Below are 24,203 nucleotides of genomic sequence, written 5' to 3'. Positions count from 1 at the left end.
ATCAAAGTTTGCAAATAAGAAGATTGGGTTTTTCAGTTTGAGAAAATTGAAATTAGGATCCTATGTTGCCATCTTGTTGACTCCGGTTTCGCGAATTCGTTGCCTTAATTCTCATCCTTCTCTCAATTTCCAGAAGCAGATAACTATAAGGCCATGTCATGGATCAAAATTTCCCACAAATCATCCAAGAAAATCACAAACTTTTTACTTCTCAAACCTTTCATGATCTGTGCAGCTCAATCTTCTTCATCACTGTTTCTCCAGATGTGATCAGGGATCTCCAATTTGCTGCAGATAACTTGTTGGATCTTTTCCAATTTCGCTGAATCCTCAGACACGTGAATACAGATTATCGGTGCATAATTGGCGATGGAGGTCCATTTGGCTTTGACTATTTCCTATATTGGGTGACAACATGGTTTCCATCCATCCAAACAACTAAGATCAGATTTCAGAGAGCTAAAATACAACAGGGTTTTTGTAGTGTTTATTTTTTTTCACTGTTGGATTAATTTACCAATCACAAGATACTTAATTTTCCATAACATTATTGTACTGCACTAATTAAGTAATTGTTTTGGGGGGAGTAAATTCTTGAACAAAATTAATTTATTATTATTTTTAGTAAAAATTTATATATTTTAAGCGATATATATACAACAATTATAACATATAACCTATCAATAATAATGCGATGAAATATAGTCTAACTGGAATACATAACCTCTTTGAAAAAAAAAAATTTTGAAGTTTATTACTATACTTACAATGAAGGTATATATATGAATGCAAGTGAATGTATGCCATATAGTATTTTGTTATATCTATATAACCAGATTAAAATTAGTTATATTGTTGTATGACAAATATAGAAAAAAAATAAAATAAAAAGATAAAGATTGTGATTTGGAGGTTAATTTATGGGAAGTAAAAGATGGTAGTAGATGAGAATGAGAATGAAAGATAGTTAAGTTGGGTGAATAACAAAAACCAGAGGGAGAAGCGGCTATTACCATGCTTAACCTTAAATCTCTCTCCCTCTCTCCTTTCTCTTCCTCTGCAATTTCCACTTTCCTTCCTCCATAGATTCATGCCTTTCTCCTTCTTGTTTTTCCAATGTAAGTCTATTGATTTTCCCTTTTGTTTGTTTTCCTCTTCTCTTTTATGTGCTTCATTGTATTTGTATATAGACTTTCATGTCATTTGCTCGCTTTTTCTCTGCAAAATTTTGGGATTGTTTCATATTTATGAAGTATAGAATTTATACGGATTGGATGAGGAGAATTGTATGATGATTAATGCATATAAACCCTATAATGCCCTTTTTGCATTTGGTTTTAAACTAGGAAATCCTATGATGCCATTGATGATTTTCACTCATTTAAAGTTTTTGCTCATTTGAATTATGAAAACCAGGGGTTTCTGTTTGCCGAAAACTCCCTACTCCTTATTATATGAGGAAGCATTGCATTTTAGATTGCAATGTATGTATGTTGCTGGTGAATTTATATGAATGAATATATATATATATATAACACGCACAAATTACTTGTTTTAACATGTCGAAAATATAGCCAGTAGCAACGTTTGATTGGCATGTTTGTTTGTTGATCCTTCATAATTTGTTATTGGGTTTCTGATTGGATGATTAGAAAACTTTCTTAAGATTGTTGTTTCTTTTTCAGCTATGTGTTTGCCTAAAGAGAAAATTATAAGGTGAAGTTCCAATTCTTAATATGAGCTTTGATGTTAGATGTCCTGATATTCTTGTTTGTCTCCATCAAAAACTTTAGATATCTTTTCTAGTAATCACTTCAAGCATTATTTTTATGCTTCATCATTGCTACTTGCCTTGTTTTTATGTTGCAGTGTTAACTTTTGTGTTATGAGATAATAAATGTAGGATCTTACAAGCTTAAATCAAGCTAGGCTGGAGATTTGGTGATGGAATCTGCACAAGAAAACAGAAATAGTAAGGGTTTGAGCACACAAAAAGTTGCCAGTTTGGGTGAAAATGATCAATCAAACCCAGAAAAGTTAAGCTCATCCTCATCATCTTCTTCCTTTAAAGATCCATTTGAATTCGACGTAGAAACGAGTAAGTCTATAGCAGGCACAACAAACCATGACAAAGATAACAGTGAAGATGACATTCCCGTCAGCTCTATGCCGAGGAATGGACAGTCTTCTGATGGAGAATCAGGGGCCCCATCATCAGCACCATCAGCACAAGTAATGGAGCGAACCAATGACTGTGCTACACCTGATGCATACCGGATACCGGACTATGTTTTTGCTAGAACTAAATCTACAGCACCAATGGAATGGAGTACTGCTTCCAATGAATCCTTGTTCAGCATTCATATGGGGAATATGAGTTTCACCAGAGATCATACTTTGTGGATGAAGTCTGGAGAGCTTGGAATGCCTGGTGATATTCAGTTCCCTGAACCACCTACTGAATTATCAAATAATCCACCCCCTCCGGAGAATAAACCAGTTGCCATTGATGCGGGTGAAAGAAGTCCAACATTGAATAATGGAGGGTTTGGCATAACCGAAGCAGAAGCCGCTGAAACAATGAGGGAGGTTATAAGGGAAAATGAAGAAGATTGTAGTAACGAAGGAAAAGTAATTGCTGCTAAGGAATCACACAATTCTCCAAGACTCTCACACCGTTCCGATGGGAGTGTTAGTGTTAGATCTTTTGCATTTCCAGTGTAAGCTCTTTCTCCGAATTCTGGATTTACATTGCTCATTGTATTTGTGTTTATGCTTATACATTCTTACTGTACTATTTCTTTTCTTCCTAAAATGCTTATCCAGTTTTAAACAGAATACTCAAGTGTTCTTCTTTCCTTGTTTATTTGCACAGATTGACATCGGATAATTTGGATAAAAGTGGCACACTTAGGGGAGGGGGAGGTGGAGATAAGCAAAAGAAGGCTGCACAACAGGCTACACAGCCTCAACTGGACTCCGAATCCCACAAATTACAGACGCAGAGTACTAAACAAAATGCTAATACACAGCAGAATAAGTGGCTATCCTGCTTCCCTTGTTGTCCATCTCGCTCTTGACTAGATATGATGCAGCTAACCATTGCATTTGCAGTTTTCCATGTGTAGTTTCTTCACTTACTGCCTCTGCAATAGCTAATTGTCTCCCATGTTAGTGGACTGTATCAACATTCTCAAATTTGTGATTTGAATTGTCTGTGAGGTTGGTCAGTCAGTCAGTCAGTCAGTCAGTCAGCTAGTTTTTTTAGCATTGATAGGGAAAGTGATTGGCTGGGAAATATTTTCTGCCATCCATTACACTGAAAATGTAGTTAGGGAAATACATAAATTACCAGTGGTTTATTTTATGTTGAAACTTCCCTTTTTCAGGAACTACACCATGGTTTTCCTTTCCGCAGTTCATTTGCTCTCATAATCTATTACCATACGTCATATTTGTTGGTTAGAAACCATTGCTGAAATTTTCATCAAGCTTGAAGGGAGTTTCTGGGAAGCAGAGAAGGGACTCTGGGTTTGGAGGAAGAAGCTTCAGGAATTTTGGGGAGATAGAACAGGGAGACTTGGAAGAGGGAGCTGCAGAAGTTGGTAGAAAGCCTTGTTTGGGTTGAAAGGTTGAAGAAAGGAAAGAAAAAGGACAGAGCTGTGAGAAAATAAAAGAAGGAAAAACAGAAAGGGAGGGAGAAGAAGAGACAGCGACGGATCTGGGCCTTGATCCAGATCTTTGGGGCCATCCCCATCTCCTTGAACGACTTTTGGTTTTCCCAGATGGAGGAATGGATTGAATTAAAAAGAAGGATTTCCTATGTTATCTGAGAAGCGTACTGGAAAACTTGGTGTGCTGGATTTGTAGCAGTGACTTCAATAATGTCACCAGTTGGTATTTAATTACGTAAGGACGAATCGTGTCCGTTGGTTTGTCAGAAAAAGGCGCCGCTTACTTCCTGTCAACCTCTGCTGCAATTCTTATTTAAATCCAACGGCTACCAGCTTTATCATCTCATTAATGCTTACCATATCACAGCAGAGAATCCTCTTAGCTACCTGCTACAGAATTCTCCTTTCTTTTTTTTTGGCATTTTACCACTAAATTATCAAAATAAAATATCTATAAAATACAGTAAAATAATCATTTAATTTTATAAATATAAGCAACTGTCTAATAAATCTTGGGTTGGCATGTTTTGTAAGACAAGATATATAATAGTATTTTAAAAAATAATATAATTTGAAAATGTTGCTTTAATTAATTGTTTAAGTTAATAAGATTAAATTAAAAAATTGTTTAAAAATAATATTTCTAACACTCCCAATAATTTTCTGAATTTACAATTTCATTTAATAAAATATTATCTAATATAAACGCCTCAGTTATATCATAAGATATTGGATGAATTATTTATTATTCAAGATATAAATTATTTGATATATTATAATAAAAATAAACCGATATAGTTTAAAAGTTGTACCAACTAAAATAAAATTTCACTTTAATAATGTTAATTATTTTTTAATCTACATTATAATAACAGAGATTTATTAAGAAAGAAAAATAAGTCAATAATAATTATTTCGAGCGTATATATATATATTTTTTAATTTTCGTCTTAAATACAAATTTTTAACATATATATTTTTTTTATCATTTCTCATATAATTCAAATAAAAAATTTACTTTTTTAACAATTTAATTTGTTAATTTAAATTGTGAAACTACATTGCAACATAACCTACATTTACATATTTGGCATTATAATTCATTGCAATATTTTTAAATTCAATTTTTTTAAAAAGAATTAGAGCATAAATTAATTAATTTTCATCCTTTAACTAGAGAAAAATTTCGTACCAAATTTTTATAAACAAGCCAAAAATACATACTAAGAAAATCGCCAAAAAAAGGAACAAATTAGTAGATATTAATCAATAATTATATAATAATTATTATATATAGCTAAATCCATATATTAGTTAAAGGGCATAATTATATTAAATTAACAAGCTAATTAGAAGAATAATTAAGAGGATAATATATCGTTACTAATCTCATTATCCCTATAAGCAGAATGCAGAGGAAAAAGAGGTAGTAGCTCGGGCTGAGCTCCTCTGGGTGTACTCGGCCGATTCGGATGCAAATAAAATCCTTTCTCCGCAATCGTCTTCATAATCTCCTCCTCTTCCATCTCCTCCTCCTGGGTCGGAGACCGTGGGCTGACGCGTCCCCAGAAGTCTAAATGCGAGACCGGAGAAGCCAGGAAGCCCGCGAGTTGGCCGCCGGCGAAGGCAAACGGATCGGCGGCGGGAGCAGGTGGGTGGTGATTAAAATTAGTGGTAGTGATGTGAAGTTTGTTGGCGCAGAGTCTGCGGTTGTGGAGATTGACTGGGTGGGAGGAAGCGCCGGTGAGTTTTTGGACGATGGTGCGGAAGTTGGAAGGGTCGGCTTGGACAAAGGTGGTGTTGGGTCCGGCAAAGTCAGGGTGGTGGTGGTCGTGGCGGTTCATGACGGCGTTTGTGGAAGACTGGTTGGTGTTGGAAGTGGAAGCCACGGAAGAGATGATGATGATGATGATGATGATGAGCTCTGAGCACGCATCAAATGGAGGCTTTTAATACAGACTCCACCAGAGAGAGGGAGAGAGAGGTTGAGTGGTTTGGTTAAGACGAGAATTTGGGACTTTATGTTATTTGCTATTTAAAGAGTAATTTATGGTCTTAAAAAAAAAAAGAAAAAGAAAGAAAGTAAGAAAGAAAGTGAAGTGTTTGGGAAAGGCTGGTTTCAGGATTCTGTTAATTCATTGGTGTAGACTAATGATAAGAGTCAAAGTGTTAATTACTTTTAGACTCTTCGTTTGACTTTTGTTATCACCTTATTTATTATTTTCATTGTTTTATTAAATTTTCTTTTTTTCTTCAACTTTAGTCAAATTGTTTAGTGTTATGCATCAAGTTATAATTTTCTATTCTTAATATACAGTTATTTATATATATATATATCATTAATTTTTGAAGAATAAAGTTATATAGAGGTCAAGCATTAGAGAATTGAATGAATAATACCAAAAAAAAATTATACACGTATGGAAATGATAAAATAAAAACATAACGAACCATATTGACATAAAGATATGTGAATTGTTAAATAAACTAAAAGATTTAGGGTATAGGGTCACAAAAATGCAAAAAAATTATAGTTATAACTTCTCGATACTAATAAAAGAGAAAGATGATATGAATGTTAGAAATAAAGTAAAAGTGTTTGACTAAAATATGAGGAGATTATAATAAAGTTCAGTTAATATTATATAAAAATAAAAGATTTACTATAAATATTATATTGCATTTGGTTAGAGGGAGAAAAGGATTTGTGAAGGAATACTAGTAAAATGTCATGTTATGTAACAAGCCGCATGAAAATAAGAATGAGGAGATAAGACATTAAGAAACAATAGAACCATAAGAAGTAGACTAAGAAAGAGGATAAGGATGTCATATGGGAATGTTAAAGATACTGAACTCGAGAATCAATAAATAGTATTGAAAGTGGAGCGACAACCCTAAAAATTTAGAAAGAAAAAATTTAATAAAATAAACAAATAACAATTAGTATGCAACTTGAGTTATACACAAATAACAATTAGGATTGTGTTTATCCAAAAATTGAAGTGCAAAGCTTTGGACCTGTAAAACTTTGTTAAGAGGTAATTTTTTTTTTTTAATTATAATCATAATTTGTTCAGCATAAAAATAAAAGAATATATAAGATTAAATTATACAAAACTGTGTAAAGATTTGTCTAGATTGCATATAGTTTATCTCATGTAAACAAGATTAAATAGTCAAAATTTGTTAAGGTTATCGTAAAAATTCTTTCACGTCATAAAATTAAACAAAAAAATTATAATTTATAAGTTATTATATATTTTACTTAGAGTATTAAATTTGAATATTAAATCTAAGTTAATGAATAAAATTGTTAATATTCTATTTAAATTAACAATAAAATTTATAGGTGAGTACTTAATCTAGAGATATATAAGTAAAAATCAAGATAATAAATTTTATATTCTCGGCAATTTAATTATTTTGTTTAATATAAATACGAAGACAAAACTAAAATTTTAGATTTAATCAAATTTAATTTAGAAATTTATTCAAAACACATCAAATTTTTTTTTTCAAAAAAAAAAAAAGAAAATTAGTAATTGTTAAAACATAAAATTATTTAACTTCATAATTAGAAATTTAACAATTAATTAATTAATTAATTTAATTATTTGTTTTAGTGGAATCCAGGAATGAATAGTGATGTAGATGGGGCCCAGGAATCATGATGAGTCGTTTTAAGTCAGCGGGAACAAGAAACGAGGAGAGCAGACGCGGAGACCCTTTTTTGTTTTTCTTTTAAGGAAAGCAAAAAGTCAGAACCTCATCCGTTGACTTCCGATTCTTCTCTCTATGTTTAAATTAAAAAATTAAAATTAAAATTTGAATTATTATTTTATATATATTTTAATTTATTTAAAAATAATAATATTTTTTTTCAAGAGAAAAAAAAAAAAAGAAAAAAAGAAAAAATTGGGTGGGGTTTTGTTTGTTTGCGTGAAGGATTGCAGTTTGACAAATTTGGTTTTGCTTGGCTGGGACGGTTTGCTTTTCCCTCTGACGCGTTTTATACATCTTTATCATCCTCCAGATTTCTATATTATAATATACATATATATATATATATGTGTATATATTGGAAAAACTATAAACATATATAAATATAATAACACATTAATTAATATAATATATATATTTTTTATGAAGACAGACAGTTTAAATTGAACCTACTGTATCTTATACAGAGATGTATAAATCTAATGATTCAACTATAAAATAATTGATATGTTTTATGCTTTAGTCATGATATTATATCTGAAATTAATTGTTAAAATTTTTATATTCTATTAAAAAATTATAAATTTAAATTTTATTTTATAAGTATATTATTTATAATATTTAATTTAATAAAATTTAAAATTTAACGTATTAGCGTGTTGGTTAAATTATAGCGATCAAATTAGATTTTGTTCAACGAGACACGGACGTAACCCGGATGAAAAGAACATTCTGTGACGACTAAATTTTTTTAGTAAGTCGAAAGGGTTTTCTTTTACGGGTTGGGCTTTTTGCTGTTTGAAAGAGGGGGGCCTGGTCCAAAAGGTTAAGGGTTTGGGTTTTGGGCCTCCTCTATTTTTTCTTTTGGAAAATAATAAGATATGTTTTAAATTTCATGTTTATTGAATTCTTAAATTTATTTATTTATTTAATTTTTATTTTTAAAATTGGAAATATTAAAATAGGAGAAAGAAAATCAGACTTACATTTTAGTTCATAAAAAAAAGGAAAAAAAAAATGCAAAAATTAAGTCTTAGATTTGTCCTTTCATTAATTAGTGTAATCATTTACGATCATTAAACCACGTTTTAACGAAGATAACATGAACGCGTAATCTAACTTTTTATTCACATACTTATAATCGGGATTGATATTTTTGACCTAAATCTGTCTGTGTGTCCGAATCCGATCTTTTTTTTTTTTTTGAAATAGTAAGTTAGTGTTGATGGATGGAGTTGAATATGTTTAAATATATACAAATACTTGTATATAGAGATGGTGAAACTCAACCCAAATCCGTGCAATTGGCATTTCAATTTATGGTAAGAAAGAGAAGTAACAAGTAATACCATTTCACCTATAAATAATGAATACGTACATCACCATATCTTATGTTGTCAATGCCGTACAAATACATTGATTTCACAAACCCTATCTTTAAATCCCACCACATCTTCACTGTAGCAATCTTGAATATCCTTCAACTTCACCATCTCCACCGACAGCTTTAGAACCAAAATATCTGCAATCATCTATTTCTGAATTTCAATATAATTATAATTAAATTTATCACTGTCAAAAAATATAATAGACCCAGTTAAAACTATCCACAAATTCACAAAACACTTGATGTAATTTACCCTGCTAGTTGAATATCAAGCAATCATCGCCCACTCAAAAATCAAAAACTCATCTGGTTCTTTGACAACCCAAGCTCATGCAAAGAGCTGTGACCTAAGGGCTTCCAAAAAAGAAAAGAAAAGAAAAAGAAACCCATATTAGCTTTTCTTCTGGATTAGTCTCCTATCGTTGTCAATCAATTGAATTGTCACAATAAGGAGTGAAAGAATCCAAATAATCTCACATCATCCACTTGCCTTTATTCACCTTATAATCAGAAAATTATGCCATCGTCAAGTTGTTAGCAACTCTGGGAGCTTCAATCACTGGTAAGACTGTTGAAAAAAAATGGCAGGAGCTGCTGAGATTCTGCTCTCAAAACGTGTTCAGGAAATGGTACTCAACGGCGAACAACCACCCGAGTTGTATATCAGCAGAGATGGCAGTGAAGGTGTGGATGTGTGCTCTGCGTCGACTCCCGTTCCTATTGTTGATATCAGTTTTTTCTCATCATCAGTGCCAAGCGACGTGCAAGGAGAAGAGCTGCAGAAGCTAAGATCGATACTTTCCACTTGGGGCTGTTTTCAGGTTCGAATTCTACAGGAAGATAGGGAGAACAAAATAAGATAATTTATTTGTGAGATCTATCGTTGTTTACTGTCCTGAGAGAGAAAATAACATACTGACAACATATTATTAATTAAGTAGAATCAATAGGACAGATAGAGACCAGAAAAGCAACGCTGTGATGAGTATTGAGAAAAATTTTAACAGACATCATAATTTTAAGTAATACTTTGTTGGAAATGAGAGGAAGAAGAATGAGATACTAATAAAAAGATTCAATTTTTAAATTTGTAGTCTTGTATCTATAAAATTTTAATATATGTATTTATATAAATACTAACACAACTCTTAAAATTTTAAATTCATGAACCATAATTAAGTTTAGTACAAGAACCACTTCAGAAAACTCAAAATACACGTATTGATTATCATATTCATAACTTAAAGTTAAGTTAATTCTCTTATAAATCAAAGAATTTAAATATGTTGAAATTTACAAATTATTATTTTCAACAATGAGAACCAGAGACTAGAGATTATAATTTGCTCTACAACACTTAAAGCAGAATGCTAAAAGTGCTTGTTGTGGGTTTATCAGGCAATAGGTCATGGGATTCCAACTTCATTCCTTGACGAGGTTCGCCAAGTCGGAAGGGAATTCTTCGAACAGCCAATGGGAGAGAAAAAAAAGTATGCCAAAGGAGTTAACGAGTTTGCAGGGTATGGCGCCGATCCTGTCCCTGAAGAAGGTCAGTTCCTTGACTGGTCAGATCGTCTGTTTCTTGATGTATACCCGGAGGATCTAAAACAAGCCATATACTGGCCCGAGAATCCTAAATCATTCAGGTGATCTCGTGTATTTTTTGCATTTTATCAACCCTAATATCTCCAGCTATCAATCATGACTTTCTGATTCCAATGATACAGAAAAATCTTAGAAGAGTACACAGTTAAGATAAGAAAGGTGACAGAAGTTATTTCCAGAGGCATGGCAAAATCATTGCAGCTACAAGAAAATTGCTTCCTGGATCATTTTGGTGAAAGAGCAACATTACAAGCAAGGTTTAACTACTACTCTTGTTGCCAGAGGCCCGAAGTTGTTCTTGGTTTAAAACCCCATTCTGATAGCTCAGGATACACCCTTATCCTACAAGATGATGTCCAAGGCCTTCAAATCCTGAAACACCAGCAATGGGTCACTGTTCCTACAATCTCTAATGCTATACTAGTCCTCATGGGTGATCAAATGCAGGTATGTAAATGCGTGATGGAATCTGAATTGGTTTTGTAAGATTTGTCTTTTATTGAGTCAAAAGAACTTGATGCTAGCAGATTATGACCAATGGAATATTCAAGAGTCCGGTGCATAGAGTTTTGAGTAATTCAACTAGGGAAAGGCTATCTGTTGCCATGTTTTACACGCCCGAACCAGACAAAGACATTGGACCCGAGGACAGCTTGATCAGGGAGGACAAACCAAGACTATTCAAGAAGGTGAGAAACTATGCTAGCACACACTTGGAGTACTATCAACGAGGCATGAGAGCAATTCATGTTGCTGAAATTTGAATATATACCATCTTAGTCTCTTGAGGTTTGTATAAAGATAACCAAGTGGAGTCTAATGGTAGACCAGTGCTTTTTGAGTGCTATTAGCATTTTATGCACCCATGAGGGGTTTCCTTCCTGTAATTCAGCATATGTTCCTAGTGCCGTTTAATACACTACTGTGAAGTTACATGTCAAAACAAACTGCCTTGCGATGATCCAGTTCCACTCCTTTTTTCTTCCTCCAACAAATTTTAAATTCAAACATGTGAAAACAGATCAAAACCCAACTCTTCATTGATGAACAGACAAGACTCCAACCAGGATAACAGAGACTCCTAACCTAGGGGAAATAAATCTTAATGTGCACCCACAAGGTGACACTTCATTGACTGTACAATTTTAAATCTACACGGCAGATTAAATGTTGTAAGAAAAAGCTGCAGTGGGTCTCCTTAATTCTGAAAAGGTCTTATCAGCTTTTATTGAGCACAAAGAAAGTAGTAAATTTAATTCAGATAAGGTATGTTTTGATTTAAGGGCAAAGTATATAACCCCTAGAATTTGGTACAATAAACAAAAATTACCCAAATTTTAAGCCTGAATATACAAATCATTATACAATTAATATATTTCCCTTTATTTAACATAAATTTATTAAATTAATAAAATCAATATAATAACCCCAATAATTTATTTAAATCATAAAAATGTATTAAATTAATTAATAATTTGATATTAATACATTATTTAGAACTAATTTTTTTTTTTTTTTTTTTTATCAAATTTCCTCCATGGCTTTAGCCTCTTCTTAGTACTAGTCACATTCATCACTAACATACAATAAATTTCTTTTTCTCCATTTTCAACAACCCACCATCCTCACCACCTCTTTAAATTATTTAATTTCTGCACACGGGAAGAAAGTGACTACCTTGGGAAGCACATACATAATACCAAAAAGAGTAAGCATCATCTGATTTCTCCAATCTTGTAAATCTACAAAATATGCAGATTTGATGAAATTGATCGGCAATTGAAGGAATGGAACTGAAATTCCATTGCAAGATTATGCAGGAAAACAGGATTCTAATTCCCTTACAAGAGATAAACAATTCATAAACAGTCCAAATCTGAATTTGCAGAAAAAATATGTATATATGATGTGAAAAGAGCCTATAAATGTCAAAGCCCGGCTAAGATAAACTGTATAGGTAATAATAATAAAAAATTTATCTATTGAAAATTTTTGCAAGAAATAAGAACAAGGAATGATTTGGAAGAGGTTGAGCGAATGGTAATGGCTGAAAACAAAGCAGAAGAGTTCTCTTATAAGCTGTAAATGTGATTTGCAGAGGTGAAGTTTATGATTTTACAAATGGTAATTTTACAAATGAGGTTTTCTATAGTAATTTTAAAGGTGAGATACTCATTTATGATTGTAATCACTAATATATTTTATTACATTATGATTACTGTATATGTGTAATCTATAACTAAAGAAACATATAAATTTTTAGTAAAAATAATATTTTAAATATGAGAATAAAATATTTGCAAAAATTTGTTTAAAGTAAGAATTTTTTTTTTTTTTAAAAAAAATTAGTGAATTTTGTATATTATAACAAAAAAACTCAAAGGAGTTTCTGTATTTTACAATTGATTTAATCCTGCTTAATTTTTTAAGCAGGAATTAACTCATTAAATATAAGATAACATTATAATATGAGCAGTATAATAATGACATTTAGTAAAACAAGTAATTGAGAATCGAAACAACTATACCTTTGTGTCTTCACATTCTACTTAAAACCCTTTTATTCTTCTAATCAATCTGCTGCACCATTTGAATGACTGAAAGTTATTAATAATAGTTTAAAAGATTTACACTTTTTGATTATAAAATTTTTTCATGAATAACCAATCGATTCAGCAACATCCTCAAATAATCTCCTGAATGGAATAAAAGAGATACCTCTGAAAAATTCTATGGCTACGACACCCACCATAAGAGCAGCCTCATGCCAGAATATCACCTCTCTTCTCTGGAAATCTCCATGGAAGGAGCTTCAACTGGAGTAGTACCATCTGTAAGAAGCTTCTGCTCCAGATACAACACAGGTTTCTCAACCGATCCCCCAAACAACTGATTCCTACAAACATTATGCAGATGCCCAAATAAATCCTTCTTAAGAGACTCAAAAGCCATATCCAACTTTTGCAGCTGCTCCAAAGCATTCTTATTATACATGAACAACCCATAGTACAAATCAAAGCTATCCCCTGCAGTATTCTCCACCAGATTCAACAATGTCTCGTACCCTTTAGTGTTAATCGGCGACGACTCTAATCCAAACTTCTCCAGCACCCGCCCCATGGTATGGGTCACGAATTGTGACCCAGCAGCGCACTTATCGTGTTCTGCGCAACTCATCTCCACCATTCTACAACCTTCTTTCTCGAAAATAGTCAGAAATTTATTGCATCTTCCTAGTCTATACGGGTCATTCCCTATACGAACTTTATCAAACACGAAAGGAAGACCAGCCCAGGAACCCTTACCACTCTCGGGCCCGAACATTGGATGGGTACAGAGAATGTCGAATTCTTCCGGCAGATATTTGACCATGACACTACGAGGGAACTCTTTGACGGAAAGTACATCCACGAAGAGAGTGTTTCGTCGGAGTCGTTGGAAGGGAAATTTACCGAGAACTTCCTCGATGGAGAGAATGGAAGTGGAGAGGAGAACGACTTCCGGGTGCTGCTCGCAGAGGTCGTTGAGGTCGTGGAAGAAGGTGAGACCGAGGTCGGCGGCGGCGAGAGAGTAGTCGGAGCGGGAGTGAGGGAGGATTGTGTGGCCATGACGTAGGATGGTTTTAGAGAGAAACTGGCCGAAGTTGCCGAAGCCGACGACGGCGATCTTGAGTGCATTGGATTTCAGGTACTGGGATTTGAATTGGGTCTCGTAATCAAAGGGCTGAGCAGCGTCGAGAGAGAGGATTCGAAGGCGTGGAGGAGGGTTTCGGATGGAAGGAATTGGCGGGGAATGGAGAGAAACAAAGGGAGAGAGAGATTGCAGAAATGGAGGGAAAGAAGATGGGAACTTCAGAGGCTTGGCGGAAGAAAAGGGTATCATGTTGGTTTGCTTACAGTGAGCGAGCAACAAGGAGCATGTAGAGGTTAATGGGTAGGATTATGGAGGGAGATACACACACACACACACATATATATATATACACACATATGAACTTTGGAGGCTGTAAATTAATAATTTTATTGAATAAATTGAATAAATAACAAGTATAAAGTAAAATACTTTCTTGACATATACAATCAATTTCCCTAATCTTTAATTTAAATTATTTGGAACTTCAAATACGATTCATTAGAAGGGAGAAAATAAATGATGTTACAAGACACTCTCTTATCATAATTGCATGGCTCCCTATATCTCATTCCTTAGTTTTATTTTTTATTTTTTATTTTTGATGGAAATGTACATTAAAAATATTAATATAAATACTTATAAAGAAATATATAGCTCATTTTATTTACCACCATGAAAATTGAGTTTTTTTTTTAAAAAAATTTAGCCTTAAATTATAATAAAAAGAAATTTAAAAGTAATTTTAGAATTTCAAAGTTTTATAATAAAGTGAAAATTATGAACTTATCATTTTTCTAAACATTTTTTTTATTTTTTGTTGGATAAGAAAGAAAAATTAAATGAAGAAAAATTTCGGTAAAAGAATAAAGACAAAGAAAATGTTGACTTATTTAATCAAAAAAAAATTTCATAATTAAAGATAGTGAAACTACATATACTTCTATAAGAACAAACTTAACCACCAACTTCCCTGATGTGTTTCTTCTTGCTACGTTTAGAAGATCTTGAAAAACAGACCACCATGGGTGGCAAAAGAGGGAGCAAATACCAGAGATTCCACTACCATGAGCTTGATGAGGATGTTGAGGGATGGGCCAGAGGTATCCTTGAGCGGGTGCCCAATGGTGTCACCAATAACAGCTGCTTTGTGCGACCTAGATCCCTTTAGACCAAGACTTCTCGCATGCTCCGAGGCACCAGCCTGATTAATAAAATCCAAATTGAAGTTATTTTAATAATCCATCTTTATATAATACTGTAAAGATATACAAGCATATGTACGGGCAAGAAATAATAAAAGGCAATGTAAGTTTGTTCTATACATTACTTACCTCAATATACTTTTTCGCATTATCCCATGCACCACCAGTATTTGATGCAGATATTGCAATCTGTTAAAACCTAGAGAGTAGTTAAAAAAACATGCATACTCAATCATCGTTTATACAGAGACTATTGTAACTAATAAATATATCGTCCTTTAATTGCCATTTTGATGCTAAAAAATTACCTACATATAAAAAACGAGAGAACTAGTAAGGATGCTAGACAAAGTCTCAACATCAAAGAAGATTCCAACTATAAGGGGAGTAAGCATGACAAGGACACTGGGTGGAATCATCTCCTTGATAGATGCATCGGTGGAAATTTTGACACAGGTAGCATAATCAAGCTTGACATGACCCTCCATGAGACCAGGAGTGCTGTTGAATTGGCCACGAACTGTTGGACTTTTTCTTATATGTGAGCTTAATGTGGGTATTGGTATACGTATCAGACTATCAATTTAATGAGTTTGTTTAAAAGTAATTAAATACGGCTAAACAATATTGAGTCTTAATGTATCGAGATTAAGTATGAGTTTATAATGTACAAATATTATTTTTATAATATTTTCGTTTTATGATGAGTGAAATTTTATCATTGGACTGCGTACTGTTGATAGCATATAAAGATCATTAAAGATATTTTATGACAATAAGTCTGCAATTATGTATTTCAACAATAACATGAGTTCAACGAAGTTAAAGCATATAAATATAAAGTTCTTCGTTGTTCAAAAAAGAGTTCAGAATAAACAGATATCAATAGAGCACATTGGAACAAATTCCATAATTATGGCTCCGCTTGCTAAGAGATTACCACCTAATGTCTTTCATGAGCACACTACTCATATGAGTATTGTATCTTTAGATGATGTATAGGTTTAGTGGGAGTCTTGTACCATAGGTGCATTTATTTTATAAGACATGTCATAAACTTTATACTTTGATTTTGATTTATGATTATATGGTTTCCTTTCAGTTATTATATTTTTTTCGTTTTTGTTTATATATATTATCTCTGATTTTTTTTACAGTTGATTTCACTAAAGTTAAGACAAGACCAGTTGGAAATATATATGATTAGATCACATAGCATGTAGTTTTCATATTGTACATCTATATTTGATCCATGTCGTTCGATTATATTGATATACGTGACCATTGATGAATTTAGCTATGTTAGCTGCAACGAAGATTACTTTAATCATATATTGTTATGATCGATAAACGAGATTGTTTGATAATACATTCAGGTATTGAGAGCACAGTTCTGAATACTATTACGATTATTTAACGCATAATTAATGTGTCATATAAAGCCCAAATAAGAGATTGCTGAATTTTTTTCTGACATGTGGACTTAATGTGAACTTGGCATGCGTATCAAACTATCAATTTAATGAACTCGATTAAAAATAATCAAATACGGTTAAACAGTATTGGAGCTTAATGCATTAGATTTAAGTATGAGTTTGTGATGTGCAAATACTATTTTTGTAATATTCTCGTTTTATGATAAGCGAAATGAGAATTACAAAAGTTTGTCAATATAAAAAGCAGTTATGTTCTTCAAATTACTAGATCATCATTTTATTTTTTTGAAATCATATCACTAGAAAAAACTAGTTTTTGAAATATTATGTTGATTTGGAAGTATTTACCGCAAGACACGAATAATTCTTCTGCGATGGATCTAGATACACTTTCGCTTACATTTCTTATTGGTTCAGCACGAGATTAAATGTTTAGATTTACAGATCTCTTGATTTAAAAAATATTTTTTATTCTAACACAAACCTCTTCAACCATCTAAAGCTGCACTTTTCCCACTCTTCACTATCATAACAGAAAATTAGTAAGGACGCACAACCCCAACAATTAAACCAACGAAGACCTTCGAGATTAATACATCAACAGTCGAATTAGCTCCATGGCTCACAAAAGCACCAAAGAAGCTAGTGCAGCAAATCCGATGGCAAATCCCTGATCACAAAAAAATTGGGGGATGCCTTATATGTGGCAGAGGATGAAGATAAAATAAATAAGCAAAAGATTGAAAATTATGGGCACAGGAAATAACAGTTCTTAGACAACCCTTTGCAAGTTTAAAAGACAAGCGTAAAAGTTATAAGAAATAATTAGAATAGCCTCCAACTAACTCAGAAGCAGTAAATATTGGGATTTACAGTGCATTTGGTACTCATTAAGTTCCTACTTATAACTTCCATATTACTCTCATGGCGCCTAACTAAAACATAACTTGTTATACTTGAGTTAGTACCACCACTCTTTAAATACCTTTAACAATGGGAATTGAATTCCTAATGCAAGCTGGGAGTTGAAATCCCACCATTAAAAAGAAAGATACTAGAAGTGGCGATGGGCTACTTAAACCACCACAAAATGTTCCAATAATGCACAAGTAGGAATCAAATTTCTATTGTCAAAGAATTCAAAATAATGATATAGTATAGCAAACACCATAAATGAAGTTCACCTTATGCATTTTGAAGTTGATATGAGAATTAGAACTAGAAACTGAATAACCAACCAAAACCTTAATGCTTCGACATTACATGATTAATGTTGAAATCCCTGGTTCATTACACGAGAAAGAAGCCAAACCAACTCAGACCTCTAAGCAACTAAAGGCATCTAAAGATTAAGTAAACCGATAAACATTCTAGGCGGATATTAAAAGGTACCTTTCAAATGGCTGCAGTGGTGTTCCCCGCAGCATCAAGGGCATCAGATCTTTCACGGATTCAGTGGTTCATGCCAGTCATCTCAGCAATGCTCCCAGCATTATCATTACTAGGACCATAGGCATCAATAGTCAAACTAGTGGCAAGTTGTGCTGAGCATTCCCAGGGCAGCCACAGCAATATCATACATTGAAGCAAAGGTAAAACTAATAAAAATCCTGACAGCATTGGCAAAAATTGGAATAATGACAAACTTGTAACCCAAAGCAAAATCAAATATAACATTGGTGGCAGCTCCTATTCTGCAGGAATCGGCAACATCTTGGACAGGGCTGCAAATTAAGAAAAAAAAACATGGTCAAGATGGAAATATTAGCCAATATGCTGTTGTGCAAAATAATTATTTTTCATACCTGTAGGCATTGCTAGTAGAATACTCCGTGACAAACCCAATGATTAGCCCAGCCCAAAGACCAACAGCAACACACAAAACCAGCTGCCTGCAAAACCATATCAAGCTCGCAGTTAGAGCAACACATTCCTTTTGTTCAAGAGAGTGATTAAAGCAGTACTTGGCAAAAGAAATGTGCATCTAACACAGCATGCCCAGCCAATGAAATGGGGTAATTGTCAATACACGGGTCACAACAAGAAACCAAAAACATAAACTACAAAATACTAATATAAAATAAAGCCTTATTTTTCTACTTTAGAAGCTCGATGTGTTTCCTAAGTTATTCTCCTATTAAGGTTTACGGAATTTCATAAACTACTTCTGCATATTTTTTTGTATAAGAAACTTACACAGGATGTATGTAGGAAGACACTCGACTCGAGAAAAAGTCAAATGAAGAAAATTAAGCTCGGACCAGAACACTAGTTTGTTAAACTTTCAAGGCCAAATACATTTAGCAGTTAACCATGTTTGAAATGCATTAATACTTCTGTTTAAAGCATGCATAGATCATTCTGCAGTTTTGGAACACTCCGGCAACTCTATTGTAGAAATACACCCCGATAGAGAAAAAGTTTGTCAAATTATAACATCATTAACATTTAATATCATTTTTGCCAATTTCTACAGAACCTTCACAGTGAGGAACATTTACCAAGACAGACAACATAATCAAGTTACCAGAAAATTATAACACTCTCATCTAATTAATTGGAGTACTTACGAGTAAACAATCAGCATACTTGATCACTAGCAATAGAGAACATAAATCTTACCAGGTCTTTACAACTTTCTGTGTCCCAAAATTGAAGATAGTGAAAGATAATGGCAAAGCAAGCCAACTAATGATAGCAATCCCCACAGTCATCAGGGCAATGGATATGGTTCAATTTCCTTTACAGCCTTTATCTCAAAGAAATCAATGGCAAAAAGTGTTGTAATCAAACAAACAAGTATTCCAACAGAACTGATGAGTAAAGGATAGCACATTGCAGTGAAATCATGGTTGATTCCAAAACAGGAGATGGAAGCAACAACAAGGGCAGCGCAGAATGATTCAGCATAAGACCCAAAAAGGTCAGAACCCATACCAACAATGTCCCCAACAGTATCACCATCATTATCAGCAATGACCTAAAAGCAATAGTTAAGCCAATTATTAGATGCCACAGGCGAAAGAAAAGGAGATCTACTGAATGTTCTCAGCTTAAGTTATATATAACATATTCAAATAACGTCATTGGCTTACAGCTGGGTTTCTTGGGTCATCTTCTGGAATGTTTCTCTCAACTTTCCTACAAGATCGGCACCAACATCAGCAGCTTTTGTATAAATTCCACCACCAACCCTACCAAACAGAGCCATCAAAGATCCCCCAAGACCATAGCCGGTAATAGCCTCAAAGAGGCCTTCCCAGTCATTGCCATAGTACAACTTAAAGAGATTGATGGCAATGTAAAGCACTAAAAGACCATTTGCAGCAAGGAGGAAACCCATGACGGCACCAGACCTAAATGCGGTAATGAAGGCTTTCCCCACACCCTTTCTTGCTTCCAATGTAGTCCTTGCATTGGCATATGTAGTAATTTTCATCCCAAGAAAACCAGAGACCACAGGGGTGAAAGCACCAAGCAAGAAGGACAAAGTGCTAAAGACTGCAGTACCAAGTGCAGGTTTGCACATCTTGGGGGCATCATAAGTGCAAGGCTGACTCTTTGTACTGAAGCTCTCCACAGAGCCCAGAAAAACAAAGATCAGAATAGCAAAAGCAATCATGAAGACCCCAACATATTGGTATTCCGTGAAAAGAAAGATGTTACTCCTGTAGAAAACCATAATTTATTTAGTATATAGATATTTTTCTCCCTTCTCAATAAAAGTTGTCAAAACAGCATACATCAATAATTTAATATAATTATATCTGAACCAGAATTAACACATAAAACATACTGCAGATCAATATACTTTACAATCTCTAATACTTGCAGCTATAAGAAGCCCCATAAAAATGTTTAAGCAATAAGAGCCAGAAAAGAAAGGGTATTGACATACTGCTTGTATAAGAAATGGGAAGTGCAGAAATAACTGATTTCTATCAAGTTTGTATAAAGAGAACCAAATAGAGTCTAATGGTACACTAGCATTTTATGCATCCATGAGGTTTCCTTTCTGTAATTCAGCATATATCCCTATTGCCATTTAATACACCAATATGAAATCATATGCCAAACCAAATCGCCTTGCAGTGATCCAGTCCCACTCCTTTTTCCTTCCTTCAAACATGTGAAAAAATATCAAAATTCAAGTCATTCCTAATTCCAGCATTTGATGAACAGACATGAATCTAATCAGGATAACAGAGACATCTAACCTAGGGAAAATAAATCTTTATGCACCCACAAAGTCAGACTTCATTGATTGTGCAATTTTAAATCTACACGGCAGATTAATGTTGTAAGAAAAAGCTGCCGTGGATCTCCTTAATTCTTAAAGGTCTTATCAGCTTTTATTGAACATAGAATGCAATAAATTTTACATTCTTAGTTCAGGTCAGGTATGCATGATTCAAGGGCAAAATATATAACCCCTAGAATTTGGTATAGTAAACAAAAATTACCTACTTTTTAAGACTGAATATACAAACCATTATACAACTAATATATTTCCCTTTTTTTAACAGAAATCTATTAAATTAATAAAACGGATATAATAACACTAACAATTTATTTAAATAATAAAAATATATTAAATTAAATAATAATTTGATATTAATACATTAAATAGAAATAATTTTTTTTTCTCAATTTTCCTCCATGGCTTTATCCTCTTAGTACTAGTCACATTCATCACTAACATACAAGAAATTTCTTTTTCTCCATTTTCAACAACCACTATTCTCACCACCTCTTTCAATTATTTAATTTCTGCACACAGAAAGAAAGTAACTATCTTGGGAAACACATACATAATACCAGAAAGAGTAAGCATGATTTGATTTTTCCAATTTTGCAAAATCTACAGATATGCAGATTTGATGAAATTGAGCTAACCCTAAAGAGAATTTGCAATTGAAGGAATGGGACTGAAATTCCATTACAAGATTCTGCAGGAAAACAAGATTCTAATTCCCTTACAGGAGACAAACAAGCCATTGCGTCAAAATTTTGAATTGCAGAAATATAAAACTTTTTCATGAGTGACAAATCGATTGAGCAACATCCTCAAATAATCTCCTGAATGGAATAAAAGAGATACCTCTGAAAAATTCTATGGCTACAACACCCACCATAAGAGCAGCCGCATGGCAGAATATCACCTCTCTTCTCTGCAAATCTCAATGGAAGGAGCTTCAACTGGAATAGTACCGTTTGTAAGAAGTTTCTGCTCCAGATACAACACTGGTTTCTCAACCGATGCCCCAAACAACTGATTCCTGTAAACATGATGCAGATGCCCAAATAAATCCTTCTTAAGAGACTCAAAAGCCATATCCAACTTCTGCAACTGCTCCAAAGCATTCTTATTATACATGAACAACCCATAGTACAAATCAAAGCTATCCCCTGCAGTATTCTTCACCAAATTCATCAATGTCTCGTACCCTTTGGTGTTAATGGGCGATGACTGCAATCCAAACTTCTCTAGCACCCGCCCCATGGTATGGGTCACGAATTGTGACCCAGCAGCGTACCTATCGTGCTCGGCGCAGCTCATCTCCACCATTCTACAACCTTCTTTCTCGAAAATACTCAGAAATTTGTTGCATCGGCTGACTCTATACGGATCATTCCCGACACGAACTTTATCGAAAACGAAAGGAAGACCAGCCCAGGAACCCTTACCACTCTCGGGGCCGAACATTGGGTGCGTACAGAGAATGTCGAATTCTTCCGGCAGATATTTGACCATGAGACTTCGAGGGAACTCTTTGACGGAAAGTACATCCACGAAGAGAGTGTTTCGTCGAAGTCGTTGGAAGGGAAACTTGGCGAGAACTTTCTCGGTGGAGAGAATGGAAGTGGAGAGGAGAACGACTTCTGGGTGCTGCTCGCAGAGGTCGTTGAGGTCGTGGAAGAAGGTGAGACCGAGGTCGGCAGCGGCGAGAGAGTAGTCTGAGCGGGAGTGAGGGAGGACTGTGTGGCCATGGCGAAGGATGGTTTTAGAGAGAAACTGGCCGAAGTTGCCGAAGCCGACGACGGCGATCTTGAGTGCATTTGATTTCAGGTACTGGGATTTGAATTGGGTTTCGTAATCAAAGGTCTGAGCAGCGTCGAGAGAGAGAATCCGGAGGCGTGAAGGAGGATTTCGGATGGAAGGAATTGGAGGGAAGCGGAAGGAAGCTGAGGGGGGTACAGAGTGTAGAAATGGAGGGAAAGAGGATGGGGGTTTCAGAGGCTTGGTGGAAGAGAAGGTTATCATATTGATTTGCTTAAGAGTCAGTGAGCAACAATGAGGACGTAGAGCTTAATGGGTAGGATTTATGGAGGGAGATACATACACATATATATACATATGCACTTTAAGACATTATAATTAACCTGCTAATTTGTACTAAAAACTTTTGAAAATGAAATAGTTGTCGTACCTTACCATAAATATATCGATTTAATAATTTAGTTATCTGCACTCGCTCAGCCCAACTCCTTCCTACCTTATTTATATATATATAATTAATTTTAATTTTAATTCTAATTAAATTTTGATTAATAAATGTTTAATGTCGTCACGTACCCATTCAACCCTACTGATACATAAAAACAGGAAAAAGAGTATATAATCAATTTCATTAATCTTTAATTTAAATTAATTAAAACTTGAAATACGAATTCATTAGGGTGGTGGGGGAAAAGTGATGTAATTGCATGGGATCCTTTGTTTCTATAAGGTTTATTAAGACATGATTTTTATTGCTTTGTTTCAAGAAATGTAGGTTAAAAATATTAATATAAATACTTAAAACGTTTCTATAGAGAAATATATAAGTACTTTAAAACATTTCTATCATTTTATTAACCACCATGAAAATTGAGTTTTTTCTTAACTTTTTACCTTATATTATAATAAAAAGAAATTTAAAAGTAACTTTAGATTTTCGAAGATTTATAATAAAGTAAAAAGTGAGAAGTGATCACCGGTAAACGATAACTGTAACTATAATAGTTATAAGGTAACAAAACTCCTTATCAATTAAGTTTTGACCCGTACGAAAGGCGTAACAATCTGGGCATTGTTTCAGAGAGAGACTTTGTGAAATAGACATGTATGTGAAGATGCAAATTACTCGCACCTAGACATAAAGACCCTATGAAGCTTCACTGTTCCCTACAATTGACTTTGGGCTTTTCCTGCACAGCTTAGGTGGAAGGCGAATAATGCCTCATTTCAGGAAGGTTCGAGCCATTAATGAGATATCACTCTAAAAGAGTTAGAGTTCTAACCTTGTATCACGACCTACGGGTCAAGGAACAGTCTTAGGTAGACAATTTCTATGGGGCATAGGCCTCCCAAAAAGTAACAGAGGCATGCAAAGGTTTCCTCGAGCCAAACGAGAATTGGGTTCTCGAGTGTAAAGGCATAAAGGAGCTTGACTGCAAGACCCACCCGTCGAGTAAGGACATATATCGGTCTAAATGATCTGATGGTGCTGAGTACATGGGTCGTCGCTCAATGGATAAAACTTACTTTAGGGATAACAGA

General features: G+C 33.9%; 3 protein-coding genes and 1 pseudogene across 6 annotated transcripts; 2 read left to right on the top strand and 2 right to left on the bottom strand.

Moving 5' to 3' along the window:
* The first annotated feature begins 920 nt into the window (after positions 1-920).
* LOC110821111 (homeobox-like protein) lies at positions 921-4,194 on the top strand. Of its 3 annotated transcripts, none has more exons than XR_015819469.1 (4): positions 921-1,118; positions 1,904-2,720; positions 2,876-3,170; positions 3,390-4,192. XR_015819469.1 is itself a non-coding variant. In XM_088221001.1 (4 exons), the coding sequence occupies exons 3-4, from the start codon at positions 1,945-1,947 to the stop codon at positions 3,078-3,080; spliced, it is 981 nt and encodes a 326-aa protein (XP_088077127.1). In that variant the 5' UTR covers positions 921-1,118; positions 1,686-1,716; positions 1,904-1,944; the 3' UTR covers positions 3,081-4,194. The 3 variants fall into 3 exon arrangements, 2 of the variants coding, with proteins under 2 accessions (XP_088077127.1, XP_088077126.1); XM_088221001.1 differs by adding an exon at positions 1,686-1,716 and having other exon boundaries at positions 2,876-4,194; XM_088221000.1 differs by having other exon boundaries at positions 2,876-4,194.
* Positions 4,195-4,906: 712 nt separating this feature from the next.
* Positions 4,907-5,695, bottom strand: LOC148266099 (VQ motif-containing protein). Its single transcript, XM_088220004.1, has one exon. It carries the CDS (start codon positions 5,516-5,518, stop codon positions 5,036-5,038), a length of 483 nt encoding a protein of 160 aa, XP_088076130.1. The 5' UTR covers positions 5,519-5,695; the 3' UTR covers positions 4,907-5,035.
* Positions 5,696-8,682: 2,987 nt separating this feature from the next.
* Positions 8,683-22,925, bottom strand: LOC110821148 (uncharacterized; annotated as a pseudogene). The gene is made up of 15 exons (XR_015819373.1): positions 22,108-22,925; positions 21,762-22,025; positions 19,756-20,328; positions 19,283-19,640; positions 18,466-18,552; positions 18,053-18,384; positions 17,154-17,330; positions 15,533-15,744; positions 15,354-15,413; positions 15,043-15,223; positions 13,108-14,450; positions 12,918-12,986; positions 12,067-12,131; positions 9,038-9,614; positions 8,683-8,919 (listed from the first exon to the last, which is right to left on the bottom strand). The product of XR_015819373.1 is annotated as an uncharacterized LOC110821148 (transcript).
* LOC110821170 (jasmonate-induced oxygenase 4-like) lies at positions 9,366-11,350 on the top strand. Its single transcript, XM_022050899.2, has 4 exons — positions 9,366-9,605; positions 10,183-10,430; positions 10,512-10,836; positions 10,917-11,350. Exons 1-4 carry the CDS (start codon positions 9,366-9,368, stop codon positions 11,151-11,153), a joined length of 1,050 nt encoding a protein of 349 aa, XP_021906591.1. The 3' UTR covers positions 11,154-11,350.
* Positions 22,926-24,203: the final 1,278 nt, after the last annotated feature.

The sequence above is a fragment of the Carica papaya genome, chromosome 5 (assembly GCF_054855325.1).
Source record: "Carica papaya isolate Zhongbai chromosome 5, ASM5485532v1, whole genome shotgun sequence".
Lineage (NCBI taxonomy): Eukaryota > Viridiplantae > Streptophyta > Magnoliopsida > Brassicales > Caricaceae > Carica > Carica papaya.
This window is presented reverse-complemented; position numbering and strand designations above follow the sequence as displayed.

Bases quoted from the DNA above. Each gene is read 5' to 3' on its own strand.
- LOC110821111 (XM_088221000.1), top strand. From the start codon at position 1,945: ATGGAATCTGCACAAGAAAACAGAAATAGTAAGGGTTTGAGCACACAA. The intron at 2,721-2,875 runs GTAAGCTCTTTC...TTATTTGCACAG, and splicing joins AGATCTTTTGCATTTCCAGT to ATTGACATCGGATAATTTGG.
- LOC148266099 (XM_088220004.1), bottom strand. From the start codon at position 5,518: ATGAACCGCCACGACCACCACCACCCTGACTTTGCCGGACCCAACACC.
- LOC110821170 (XM_022050899.2), top strand. From the start codon at position 9,366: ATGGCAGGAGCTGCTGAGATTCTGCTCTCAAAACGTGTTCAGGAAATG. The intron at 9,606-10,182 runs GTTCGAATTCTA...TGGGTTTATCAG, and splicing joins CCACTTGGGGCTGTTTTCAG to GCAATAGGTCATGGGATTCC. The intron at 10,837-10,916 runs GTATGTAAATGC...TGATGCTAGCAG, and splicing joins TCATGGGTGATCAAATGCAG to ATTATGACCAATGGAATATT.